The sequence below is a fragment of the Schistocerca cancellata genome, chromosome 5, assembly GCF_023864275.1.
Source record: "Schistocerca cancellata isolate TAMUIC-IGC-003103 chromosome 5, iqSchCanc2.1, whole genome shotgun sequence".
Classification (NCBI taxonomy): domain Eukaryota; kingdom Metazoa; phylum Arthropoda; class Insecta; order Orthoptera; family Acrididae; genus Schistocerca; species Schistocerca cancellata.
Window position 1 is genome coordinate 103,105,358 of NC_064630.1, and position 13,796 is coordinate 103,119,153.

Genomic DNA, 13,796 nt, shown 5'->3' on the forward strand with positions numbered 1-13,796 from the left:
TTCGCATTGACGGCACTTTGAACAGTGGACGTTACATTTCAGATGTGTTACGACCTGTGGCTCTACCCTTCATTCGATCCCTGCGAAACCCTACATTTCAGCAGGATAATGCACGACAGCATGTTGCAGGTCCTCTACGGTCCTTTCTGGATACGGAGAATTTTCGACTGCTGCCCTGGACAGCACATTCTCCAGATCTCTCAGCAATTGAAAACGTCTGGTCAATGGTGGCCGAGCAACTGGCTAGTCACAATACGCCAGTCACTACTCTTGATGAACTGTGCTATCGTGTTGGAGCAGCATAGGCAGCTGTATCTGTACACGCCATCCAAGCTCTGTTTGACTCAATGCCCAGGCGTATCAAGGCCGTTATTACGGCCAGAGGTGGTTGTTCTGGGTACTGATTTCTCAGGATCTATGCACTCAAATTGCGTGAATGTGTAATCAGATGTCAGTTATAGTATAATATATTTGTCCAATGAATGCCCGTTTATCATGTGCATTTCTTCTTGGTGTAACAATTTTAATGGCCAGTAGTGTAATATATTCCGGCCATGGCAACCGTACCTCGGCGGGTGCCTCGATCTCAATACGCTCGCAAGTAGGGTGGTGATGGTCTCGAACGCTGCTCACACCAACCCCGTAGCGGGCCGTGGTGTTCGCGGTGTTTAGCACAACGGAGACAGCTGGGGAGCGGTACTCACGCGTCTCCGGGGGCGGCGGTCTCGGGCAGTTCGGGCGGCTGGGGCGGCGCCAGCGGCAGCTTCTCGGCCAGCGAGACGGCGCCGGGCGGCAGGGCGTCGAGCGTGGGCGGCGCCAGCGGCAGCACCGTCACGTTGGCGGCCGCCGGGTCGGGCAGCAGCGCCACCGACAGCACGGTCAGGTTGGCCGGCAGCGCCGCGCGCGGCACCACCGCCACGTTGGTGGCGCTCTGCAGCACCCGCGGCGGCACCGGCGACGCCGGCGACAGCGGCGCCACAGCAACCAGGCACACCAGGGCCCACACCTGCACACGGCGGCGGCGTTACCTCGCGGCACGAGTGCTGGGCCACCCCACCCACATAAAGGCAAATACGCCGTCTCTGGTGGTTGTTTGGGGGAAGAGACCAAACAGAGAGCTAATCGGTCTCATCGGGATGGGGAAGGAAGTCGGTCGTGCCAAGGAACCATTCTGGCATTTGCCCGGAGCGATTTAGGGAAATCGCCGAAAACCTAAATCAGGATGGCCGGACGCGGGATTGAACCGTCGTCCTCGCGAGTGCGAGTCCAGTGTGCTAACCACTACGCGTTCTCTGGGAAACGGACCAGAAGCCAAACGGCGCACCCAGAGACATCGACAGCTACGTGACTCCACAATAAGATTTTCACTCTGCAGCGGAGTGTGTGCTGATATGAAACTTCCTGGCAGATTAAAACTGTATGCCGGACCGAGACTCGAACTCGGGACCTTAGCCTCTCGCGGGCCAGTGCTCTACACAGTTTTAATCTGCCACGAAGCTTCAGCTACATGACTGCCCTGCGATTCCCACTGAAGTGGCTCGCAGACAGTTCATCGCAAAAAAAAAAGAAGGTTCACAGGCTCTGAGCACTATGGGCTATGGGACTTAATATCTGAGGTCATCAGTCCCCTAGATCTTAGAAATACTTAAACCTAACTAATCTAAGGACATCACACACATCCATGGCCGAGGCAGGATTCGAAACTACGACCGTAGCAGTCGCGCGGTTCCGGACTGAAGCGCTTAGAACCACTCGGCCACCACGGCTGGCGTTCATCGCACGGCTTTCACACTCTCTCTAATGTTCCACACTCTACAGCGTGCGGGAAAAACGAATATTAAATCTTTCAGTGCGAGCCCTGATTTGTCTTTGTGACTATAATCATTTCTCCCTACGAGATGAGCAGCAAAAGAATATTTTCTCATTCGGAGGCGATGGAAATTTCTCGCTGCAACGAAAAACGTAGTTGTTTTAATGATTGGCACTCCAACTCGCATGTAATATCCGTGCCACTATCTCCCCTAATTCGCGATAATACAAAACGAGCTTCATCAATTCTATCCAGAGCCGGCCGCTGTGGCCGAGTGGTTCTAGGCGCTTCAGTCCAGAACCGCACTGCTGCTACGGTCGCAGGTTCGAATCCTGCCTCGGGCATGGATATCTGTGATGTCCTTAGGTTAGTCAGGTTTAAGTATTTCTAAGTCTAGAGGACTGATGACCTCAGATGTTAAGTCCCATTGTGCTCAGAGCCATTTGAACCAATTCTATCCGGTAAGGATCCTATACCTCGTAGGAATACTCCAGAAGAGCAGACGTGCTGCATCTTTCAATCATCCTGCCAATAAAACTCTCTTTAGTCAGCTTTCATCACAACATTATCAATGTGATTGTTGCAATTTAGGTTGTCCGTAATTGTAATCCACAGTTATTTAGCTGCGTTGACAGCATTTAGATTTGTATGATTTATCATTTAACTGAAATTTAACGGATTCCTTTTAGTACTCATGTTGATCATTATTTAGAGTCTGCTGCCACTTACCACGTCATACTGATATCGTGCATAAATTAGTCAAAGCAAAGAAGAATGTGCAGATCTGATTAAAGCCACATTTTCAAGTTTAGAATCACTTCTGCATTCAAGCAATTTAATATTAAACGCCATGTCTGAAAATGTAATCAGTGTGGCTTCTTCTGTCACGTACTTATATATATATGTAAAAGGTAAAAGGGCTGATATTTTTATATGTGGTACCCTCATATGTACTTACATGAATGTGTTGGTTATATATGTACACACACACACATTATATATATATATATATATATATATATATATATATATATATATATATATATATATATATATATATAAACAGGTATGAGCGCAAATATTTTTATATGTGGTGCCCTAATATGTACACCCATTAGGGTGAGTTATATTTTCTCTGCATAGAACAATCTTCACAAAAACACGTCACGAATTTTACGATCCAATGTTTTCTGCATGGTCGTAACTGCACCACTAAGTGGAATATGCCTGTCAGCATAGAGTAACTGGTTTGCGTCCACGCGTCCACACTTCACTTCAACGCCTAACCTGCTGTGCTGGGGAGAAATGAACATTAATGGATGGCTTTCTCTCGCCACATGTACTTGTGCGTGCTAACCACCTGAAAACACATTATTCCTAATAGCTATAATTATGCAAGGATCCCAAGACATCTCGAGTGTTCTACTATCAACAGAGATTTAGCACGATATTCTTCACGACCATTCGCTTAAGTCTTGTCTACTGCCTAACGCACTCTATGGGGAAAATTACTGTATCTTTCTCCGTGTAGTACTACCGGAAATGTTGGCAAAAAACTGGAAATTTGTGGTAAGGTCTAATGGGACCAAACTGCTGAGGTCATCGGTACCTACGTTTACATGCTATTTAATCTAATTTAATCTAACTTAAACTAACTTACGCTAAGGACAGCACACACACCCATTCCTGAGGGAGGACTCGAACTTCCCACGGGGGGGGGGGGGAGGGGGGGGGAGCCGCTCGGACGTGGCAAGACGCCCTAGACCGCGCGGCTACCACGTGCGGCGGAAATGTTGGAGAATATCCCGCTAGCAGACAGTCAAGGACTCTGATTCGAGCAAGACGGAGACAACACTTTACCGTTGATATCAGAGAACATTTAGATAATATTTTCCGCAATTGTTGCTTTGGGAAGGGTGGACTACAACAGTGGCCAACACATTCTCCCGACTCACTCTTAGGGATTTCTTTTTCTGGGGGGAGACGGCACACCGACAGACTCTCTAAAAAAAGCTCGTTGCTCGTTTGGCTGAAGATACAATCATTATTAGTGAAAAACCTGGTTATTTGAGACTCAGTCAATAATCAGCACGCAGGCATTATGACTGAAACACCTGGTTGTTTTGGGCGTGTTAGAAAATCATTAGCAGATGCTAGTTTTGGACTAATTTAAATGGACGATATTTTCAGCAACACCTCTACGTAAAACAATATGCATTACACGGAAGTTTGAACACCGTTCCTGAGAATTACTAGCGTCAAAACCTTGATCGACCCCTGGTGGGAGAATCGTGCGCCTGTGGCATTAAAAATGTTTCTTTATTGTCTCCTCTAAAGACTCTGAAATTGTTTTTTACACCCTGCAGGCATATGTAAGGCGACCATTTTATCTTGAAAGAACGAAATATCTCAAAAATTGTGCATCGAATTAAAAAACGGAAAAATATATATTCAACATTTTTAGAAATGCTCGGTGATATCAGTGCGAGGGAAGAATTTGCAATCTTAGCCGGCCGCTGTGGCTGAGTGTTTCAGTCTGGAACCGTGCTGCTGTAACGGTCGCAGGTTCGAATTCTTCCTCGGACATGGATGTGTGTGATGTCCTTAGGTTAGTTAGGTTTAAGTAGTTCCAGGGGACTAATGATCTCAGATGTTAAGTCCCATGGTGCTCGGAGCCACTTGAACCATTTTTTAAATCATAAATCGGAACATCCAATTTCTATTGTAGATTCGAAATCTATTGAAAAAATATGTAACTTTTGTATGCAACACTTTGGTCGTTGCGTGATAGATGGCATTGTACACGGAAAATAACACAACTGCGTTTCAGAACGGTATTATCTCGAGAAAAATACATTAGATCAAAAAAAAAGAAAGATAGATGTTCAGTAACTGTGAAAGAAATCTTGTCTGAGGTTTGTCCCGTCACCTCTCACCAACAGTGTGTTGCTGCTGGTTTAAAATATGTCCTTTCACTTTTCACCTCTCACCAGTGGGGTGCTAGCTTGTAACAATTATTTCACAATAAGTGGTCAGAAATGTCCCTGCCCACTTCAAGCCACTTATTTAGCAGCACACGGAATGATATGACGCAACTGAGAAGTATCCCCGATGTAGTCTGCTGAAATGCATTGCTAATACTCTAAAGTCTTCACACTTCGTGAAACCTCACAAACAAAAGTCGGGCGAAGTGAGACCTGGCGATCTTTCAGGCCAAGTTAACTGCACCACATCTTCCGATCCGCCGATGATTGATTCACTGTACCTAATATTGCAGTTGCATTAGTCACTCCAGCAACTGTTCTTTGACACTTCCTTTTTCCTAGTTGTACAGTTTCCTCTGTGGAGAACTGTCGAATACACAGAAAAAGAAGCGCATTCTAACTATTAAAGCAGTCAGGTTATGAAGGAAGATATTTAAGAAACGAGGGACGACGTGCACACCTGCCTCAAGTCAAATAATGAATCAATGAAAGCTGGAAAACAGCTATTCGCAGAAAACTGCAAAGCACTGAGCCATTTGCCAGACATGTCTGTTTGTACATTTTTGATCCAAATCATTTTGCTCGAGATAATACGCCCACCGTTTTGCATGTCAGTTCTATTATTCGTCGTGTATCGCGCAATGACAAAAGTGTGACGTACAAAAGGTACGCCGGCCCTTGTGGCCGAGCGGTTCTAGGCGCTTCAGTCCGGAGCCGCGGTGGTGCTGCGGTCGCAGGTTCGAATCCTGCCTCGGGCATGGACGCGTGTGAAGTCCTTAGATCAGTTAGGTTTAATTAGTTCTAAGTCTAGGGGACTGATGACCTCAGGTATTAAGTCCCATAGTGCTTAGAACCATTTGAACAAATGTTACGTATTTTTTTCCCGTAGAATCCGAGTGAACAATAATAATGTTATGTTCCTATTTAAGAATTTAAAGTTGCCTCACCGCAACGCGCTCTGTGGTGGAGCAAAGAGGTCAACATTTCTATCACTGAATAGTACTTTTCGGGTCGTTAGTATGTACAGTCGTGGACAAAACGAGCGAAACCCCTCGCCTTTTCGTTATGCTAATCCGCACAGCTTTAAAGTCTGGTACACAGCATAACAGGCAAGGAGACGAAGTGCTACCAACATACTATACACAGGCGTGAAATTGAAAAACCGTCCGAACTTTGTTAGACTGTTTTCAGTCATGTGTAACACTACATTAATGCTTATTAGTGTGTTAAACACAACACATAAATATAAGATATAAATGAAAGAAGAAACGCTAATTAGTATGAACTGTACTAATAAAAATCAATTTCAGCTTATCGAGATAACGTAACTGTAACCGTAAGGTGTTTCGCTACTGCAAGGGAGGTCTGGTTTTTTTTCGGTTCTAATCTTGATGGAGGTAGATATACTATCAGTAAAGCAATTTTAAGAAATTCTCGCGTCCCCAATACGTTTTATTGCTACCTTTATTCTGTACCGGCACTCTGTGGATGTCAATATGAAACTCTTGTAGGATTTCATACCTGTTACTGCTTACTTTTTCCGTTTCTGTCAATAACTGAACTGACTTAAGTGCGGCACTGAATGATTTTTCACTGAGTTTCGTTATGAATCTTCACACATTGCTCAATTTGCACACATTTCATGGTAGGTCAGCAACGGTATTCCAGTATGACTAGTCTGAACTTTGATAAAGACCGTTCCGCGGCCGAATGCGCATAATATTTTTCTAATTCATAACGATCTGGAGTACTTTGTCTTACTAAAACAGTTATGTTATCTCGATAAGCTGAAATTCATTTTTATTAACACAGTTCATACTAATTAGCGTTTCTTCTTTCATTTATATCTTATATTTACGTGTTGTCTTTAAGACACTAATCAGCGTTGATGTAGTCTTAAACATGATTGAAAACAGTCTGACAAAGTTCGGATAGTTTTTCAATTTCACGCCTGTGCATAGTATGTTGGTAGCACTTCATCGCCTTGTCTGTTATGCTGTGTAGCAGACTTTAAAGCTGTGCCGATCAGCATAACGAAAAGGCGAGGGGTCTCGCTCGTTTTGTCCACGACTGTACATATAAAGCTGTCAATGACTCATAAAGGTGTTCACTATACAATGACAAAAAGTTGGCCATTTTAATTATTTTATAAAGTGCCTAATAGACACAAAAGTGACGTGAGACTACCACAATCGTTCCATCACACTCTTTCATGTCACAAAGTAGCTTTCTCTTTTCCCTGCAAGGATGGCTACAAAACGAAACTGTGTGCGCAAGTAAGTAAAATGACGAAATGATAATGATTTCTCACTTTTTTTCTACTTGTGACTCGTGGCCTACACACAGAACAAATTTCACGTTAATGTCGTTCGTCGACACCTTGGACCTGTGTTCGAAGGCGCTGCCAAATCATTACTAATGTTAGTGAATGGATCTTCGCACGCAGGAAGGAGGATGGACGCTTTTGCCTTCCTAGTGACGGCTCGTTAATGGGCAGGAAACTCAGGTACTAACATGTACGTCGGGCGGAGTACTCACCCGAGGGGAGATGACGCGAGCAGCCATGGCGGAAGCACTGAACAGGGTCCGCCGGCCGGCTGGCAGCGCCTTTATACCAGCGCGGCGCGTAGCGGCTGCGTGACGCAAGCGACACGCCCCCTGCCTGCGGACACCTGCACTACGCTCGGGATGCGCCCCGTCAGTGTGCCCTAAGGTGAATGATGACAGCTGACCACGGTTCACTGCCATTAAGACGTATTACGAGTCCTCAGTGGGTGTCCCAGCTTTTCTTTTTTTTTTTTTCTTTTTTTTTTTTTTTTTTTTTTTTTTTTTTTTTTTTTTTTTTTTTTTTGCGCAATTCGGTCTATACGTAGTAATAAAAGACGTGGGCTGTCCCAGTAGTGCTACAAGGAGTTTCCGAAAAGGCCGTGGGTCAGTACGATAGAGGCTGAATAGTTCCAAGTGTCCACGTTTTACTACTGCTAATCACTAGCAAAGAGCAGCTATCGATAACGTTTTGAGAATAGAGCTGGCAAATGCTTAAAGATAGCCCTCAACTATTATGCGAAATTCTGTAAATTGAAGGTCGGTGGGGGAGAAAGAAAAGGAAAAGCAAGGGAAGGGATTATTGGTGTCAACTGCATCGGGATTTTATGCATAATCAGCAGCGACGAGTGTCTGGTTCGCCTCGATGGGCAATGAATCCACCACTTTCTACATCTACATCTACATTTATACTCCGCAAGCCACCCAACGGTGTGTGGCGGAGGGCACTTTACGAGCCATTGTCATTACCTCCCTTTCCTGCTCTAGTCGCGTATGGTTCGCGGAAAGAACGACTGCCGGAAAGCCTCCGTGGCGGCGCTCGAATCTCTCTAATTTTACATTCGTGATCTCCTCGGGAGGTATAAGTAGGGGGAAGCAATACATTCGCTACCTCATCCAGAACCGCACCCTCTCGAAACCTGGACAGCAAGCTACACCGCGATGCAGAGCGCCTCTCTTGCAGAGTCTGCTACTTGAGTTTGCTAAACATCTCCGTAACGCTATCACGCTTACCAAATAACCCTGTGACGAAACGCGCCGCTCTTCTTTGGATCTTCTCTATCTTATCTGTCAACCCGACCTGGTACGGATCCCACACTGATGGGCAATACTCAACTATAGGTCGAACGAGTGTTTTGTAAGTCACCTCCTTTGTTCAAAAATGGCTCTGAGCAATATGGGACTTAACTTCTGAGGTCATCAGTCCCCTAGAACTTAGAACTACTTAAACCTAACTAACCTAAGGACATCACACACATCCATGCGCGAGGCAGTATTTGAACCTGCGACCGTAGCGGTCGCGTGGTTCCAGACTGTAGCACCTAGAACCGCTCGGCCACTACTGCCGGCACCTTCTTTGTTGATGGACTACATTTTCTAAGGACTCTCCCAATGAATCTCAACCTGGCACCCGCCTTACCGACAATTAATTTTATATGATCATTCCACTTCAAATCGTTCCGCACGCATACACTCAGATATTTTACAGAAGTAACTGCTACCAGTGTTTGTTCCGCTATCATATAACCATACAATAAAGGATCTATCTTTCTATGTATACGCAATACATTACATTTGTCTATGTTAAGGGTCAGTTGCCACTCCCTGGACCAAGTGCCTATCCGCTGCAGATCTTCCTGCATTTCGCTGCAACTTTCTAATGCTGCAACTTCTCTGTATACTACAGCATCATCCGCGAAAAGCCGCATGGAATTTCCGACACTATCTACTAGGTCATTTATATAGATATATCTTTAAGGTGTGGATGCACAGTTACGTCCAACCTCTTGCGGGAATCTCACGTACAGGGACTGCAGATAGGTGAAAACAGGTCGGAGTGTGGGTCGGCCGGTAGGAGTACAGAAATAGTCCGCGCAGTTGTGATGAAAACTGTGTCCAGGAGTCGCAGAGTTTAACTCAGCTGCCTGGTAAGCGAGAGATCGCGGGTTCGAAACCCGGTCTGGCACAGATTTTCACTCGTCGCCGCTGATTCTGTATAAAGTCCCCACGTAACTGACACCAATAACCCCTTCCTTTTCCTTCCCTTTCTCTACCTTCAATTTACGTAATATGTATCAAGAGTTGCAGATTCTGTGTGGTGTCTGTCCGAAAGAACAGGCACCACACTGAATCTGCATTCATATCATGCGAAACCCTTCTTAAAAAGTTTCAAGAACGAGAATCTGGAAACATACTACAGCCCACTACGTATCGCTCCCGTAGTGACCGCGAAGACAGATTAGACTAATTATAGCGCACACAGCGTCGTTTAAACAGTCCTTCTTCGCTCGCTCCATTCTCGAATGGACTGGGAAGTCACCCTAATACGTGATACAATGAGAAGTGCCCTCTGCCATGCACATAACAGTGGTTTGCAGAGTATGGGTGTAGATGTATATAAAGTCATTTGACTCGCATTCGTGAATAAAAACCTCATACAGACGCGTCCGTGAACTAATGTTATCAGAGTTATGAATCAACGTTGATCCTTCATGATTCTTATGTTGCCAGATGTAACAAGTCTTACATAAGTCAGCAGGCTTTCGTGGCAGCTGTAATTAACAACTCTTATTTCGTGAACGGCTTAAGAAGTAAAACGGAAATTTTCGGCAAATAATTGCGTGCAGAGGATCACATAGAACTGGTATAAAGCTAATGCTTTTGGATCAACAGCCGAACAGAATCAAATATTTTTTAATGGGACTTTCCATGATTTATGCGTCGTCGAAGGCTCTCGAAAAGACGAGAACAGCGATGTACAGTTTTAACACCGCAACAACGGATTCCGATAATCAGCACATTAGTATGCGGTAAATACTAATGTTTTCCGGAAGTTTCCGGTGCCTTGTAAGAAGTATTAATTACTTAAAAAATATGAATGCTTTAAACCTCGTCATAGTACCACCACGAAGAGTGACTTTTCGGAACTACTTGTTTCAACCCTCTGACAGTCATCAGGTATCTTGACGTCATTTAAAACAACTTATATCACTTAAATTCTTCATAAGTCACTGCTACCAAGTAGTGAAATACGTTACTTGACTGTAGTGACGTATGAAGAATTTTATGCTGTTTGACGACACAGGTTTCATATTGCCGTGTAAGGTGTTCTAAGTGACTCCAAGGTACCTGACAATCATCCGAGAATTCAAACTGGTTGTAACAAAGAAATATTTATAAGCAGCTCATGGCGGTGGTATTGTAACGTGTTTTTTGAACACTTTCAACCTGTGGGATATCACCTTCACAAAATTTATATAAATGCTTCAGCATCTCGACTCATATCGTACTAGAGTTGCGAGTATTACCCCTGTAATAAAATTACGTTCTCCTCCAAGATACGCCATTTCTTGAGTACCTCGTGTTGACGTCTTGAATGGCTCGCGAAATAAAAGGGGTAATAATCTCTTGCGCGGCTCTGCCTGATTATTTAGAAACGAGTTAATGGGTTACAAAAACCAGTAGAAATATGTGTAAAAAATTGTGTTGTATGACAGCGTTTTTGTCACCCAATGCTTGTAACCATTTAAAAATTCTCCACATGTATTTTTGAAACTAGTGCGAAACAGTTTTTTGCTAAGTGTTTTTGACTCTAATGTATTTCATATCACCACCTTTATATTAGAATATCAAACAATAGTCTTCTTAAATAAAATGTACATTTTTTATAATTTATATTGGTTTCATTGTGGGTCTTAGTAAGATGTGGTTACTTGGGTTCTGCACTTTTTGTCACTTGTTTCAGTAGTATTATTTAATTTGGTGGTCTAGCCCATTGTCTACCATAACTGATAAAGAAATCGTTGCGCATCGTGGTACAAACATAAGCAGCAAAGGGTTTACGATCGTCAGTTGCTAATACTAAATAAACAAAACAATAGATTTGCAATCACCACAATAATAAAGTAAAACAAAAAAATGAAGACTCAGTCCTTTTTTGTAAAGTCTGACAAATTGTCCCATCAGCGCGCCTCCGTAACTGAGTGGCCATCGTAGATGGCTGCATGCGGAAGACCCGGGTTCGATTCCATGCACTGCCCAGGATTCTTCCTTGATCGAACAGCAGGGGCTCCACGGCCTGGAAAGTCTGCAAAACGGCCAGGAGAGCTGTTTGCTGACCACATGCTTCTCAATGCCGTATCTGCACGACACAAGGCAGATGATGGCATGGCGGCCGTTGGACATCCCTTGATCCTTGGCGGTCTGGCGAGGAGGTCTTTCAGTTGTCCAATCCACTTAAATTAAGTTGTACCCCACTATAAATAGTTACAGAAGCAGCAAACAAACTTCAGTTACACATTGCAGGTTTTCACGGTCGGTACTTGCATTATTTGTTGTACGGGCAGTAGGCTGTGGTCCAAGGCATGTAATACCGCCTAAAGTTCTCTCTTCCAATACTAGAGACATTATCAGAGGCTATAAAGAATCAGACAGCAATTAAAAGTAGCTCAGTACAGCTGAATTGCTTATGCGTATCTGCGCGACGGTAGGTTCGTAACTTCATCAGACCTATGCCTAGAATCTCGGAGTGCCACTTACGTTTGTCATGCAGTTTGTTATGGGACGCCGCGCGGAGTGGCCGCGCGGTTTGAAGCGCCATTGTCACAGATTGCGCAGCACCTCCCGCCGGAGCTTCGAGTCCCCCCTCGGGCATAGGTCTGTGTGTTAAGTTGTCTGATTTCAGTCCTTCTTTTCTGTTAAAGTTGTTTTTGTACTTTTGAATGTCTACAGTCTCTCTGTACATCCTAGCATAGTAATGATTGGATCTTGATAAGACCATTTTATCAGAGAAACTAATTTTATAGTTCTCTGGTATCAGCGCGTGCTCTGTTACTGCTTATATACCCGTTTTTTCCAGCCGTGTTCCTTAAGATGGGTGTTAATGCTTCTTTTTGTAGTTCCTACGTACACTTCGCCGAATGTGGAAGGGATTTTATATATGTCAGTCGTAAAAACAAACACAAATTGTATAAGCAGAATACTAAGAAGACATGGTATTGACACAGCGTTTAAATAAACGAGAAAGCTGCGCGAATATTTGAATTCTTCAAAGGCACTACGCACGCCGCTTGCCACAGTACGAATATATAAAATCCCTTGCACATGTGGTCAAATGAACATAAAGAACTACAAAAAGTGGCATTAATACTAAAGAAAAACAAGAGGAGTTGATATCAGGATCAGCAATTCAAATCTAGTAGTTATTTATTCGGGTTTGTACGAAAGTTGTCTACAATTTCTTGGTGGTAACTAGTTTCGAACATGAACGTTTATTCTCCACCAATTTCCTGCATTTCGAGTGTTTGTAGAACATAATTCCACTTATACACGTACAGAACATCTTCATAAAGTAGATCTGCATGATAAATGTGGTATGTCCATAACACAGCAGTGGTGCATTCAAGTGACTAGCTAGTCGTTAACATTAACGTTCGAAACTAGTCACCGACAAGAAATTGTACGCAACTGTAACAGAAACATGAATAAATAACAAGAGGGCAATAGGGATAAGTCGGCAGCAGCAGGTCATACACTCGGACCAGGGAACCACCAAATCCGTTTTTCTGATACTAAAGTTTAATCGAGACCCAATCATTTCTATGCTAGGATGCACAGATGGTCATAGGAACTCAGAATCACAATAAACTTTAACAGAAAAGAAGAAGAATGACTGAAATTAGACAACTTGTGGGCCGTTGTGCTAAACAAAGCTGTCAGTGCCAACTTCTTTCCAAGACATATCATATCAGCGCACACTCCACTACAGAGAGAAAATTTCATTCTAGAGTATAAAACTCGTGAGACACGTCGGCTCGTCTCCCATAGTTTAGGCAGAGGTCTGATGACCTCATGAACCCACCGTTGTGTGGATACGTATAAACTGTTCAGATCTCTAAACGTGTTTGAGTCTGAAACTGCTATCTGAGTGTTTATAGCCTCTGATGATGTCTCAACCAGTCGAAGATGGAACACTAGGCAGAGAAATATGCCTTGAACCACGTCCTAATACCCATAAAACAAACATCACCAAACAGTTCAGTTACTCTCCACTCCTTGACACCACCAAGCGTTAGTAAAGGCACAAACCATTTTTGTTAGGTTTTTCCAGAATGTAAACGAATTTGCTGGTTATTTATTTTAACATGTTGTATTGTGAATGTAACATTTTGTGTTTTTACCATCAGCTTTAATTTGTTGGACAACTCTAAATTCCTTGCGGGGGTTGTACCATCCTGCACAACAATGGGCTGATAACTCGAAACCTAGGTAACGATAATAAAGTTACTGGCAAAAATGTGTGTTTTTCCATGAACATTTTGTGTTTATTTCCACGTTCCAGGTGTCTGTCTCGGTGGAATCTGTTAAATGTGATTCATATAGTGAAATTTAAATTTATTCCACAAAGCCCTCACCGCCACTTCATTGGTAACACCTTTCCACATTAACAGCAATAATCA

The 13,796-nt window shown here is 43.7% G+C and overlaps 1 protein-coding gene across 1 annotated transcript in view; it reads right to left on the minus strand.

Moving 5' to 3' along the window:
* Nucleotides 1-7,359, minus strand: part of LOC126188384 (glycine-rich protein 1-like) — a 28,582-nt gene extending 21,223 nt beyond the window's left edge. Inside the window, exons 1-2 of the mRNA XM_049929984.1 lie at nucleotides 7,333-7,359; nucleotides 705-1,006 (exon numbers count right to left, since the gene is read on the minus strand). Of these exons, the coding sequence (XP_049785941.1) occupies nucleotides 705-1,006; nucleotides 7,333-7,359 (329 nt within the window). The remainder of the gene's footprint in view (nucleotides 1-704; nucleotides 1,007-7,332) is intronic.
* Between the last annotated feature and the right edge of the window lie 6,437 nt (nucleotides 7,360-13,796).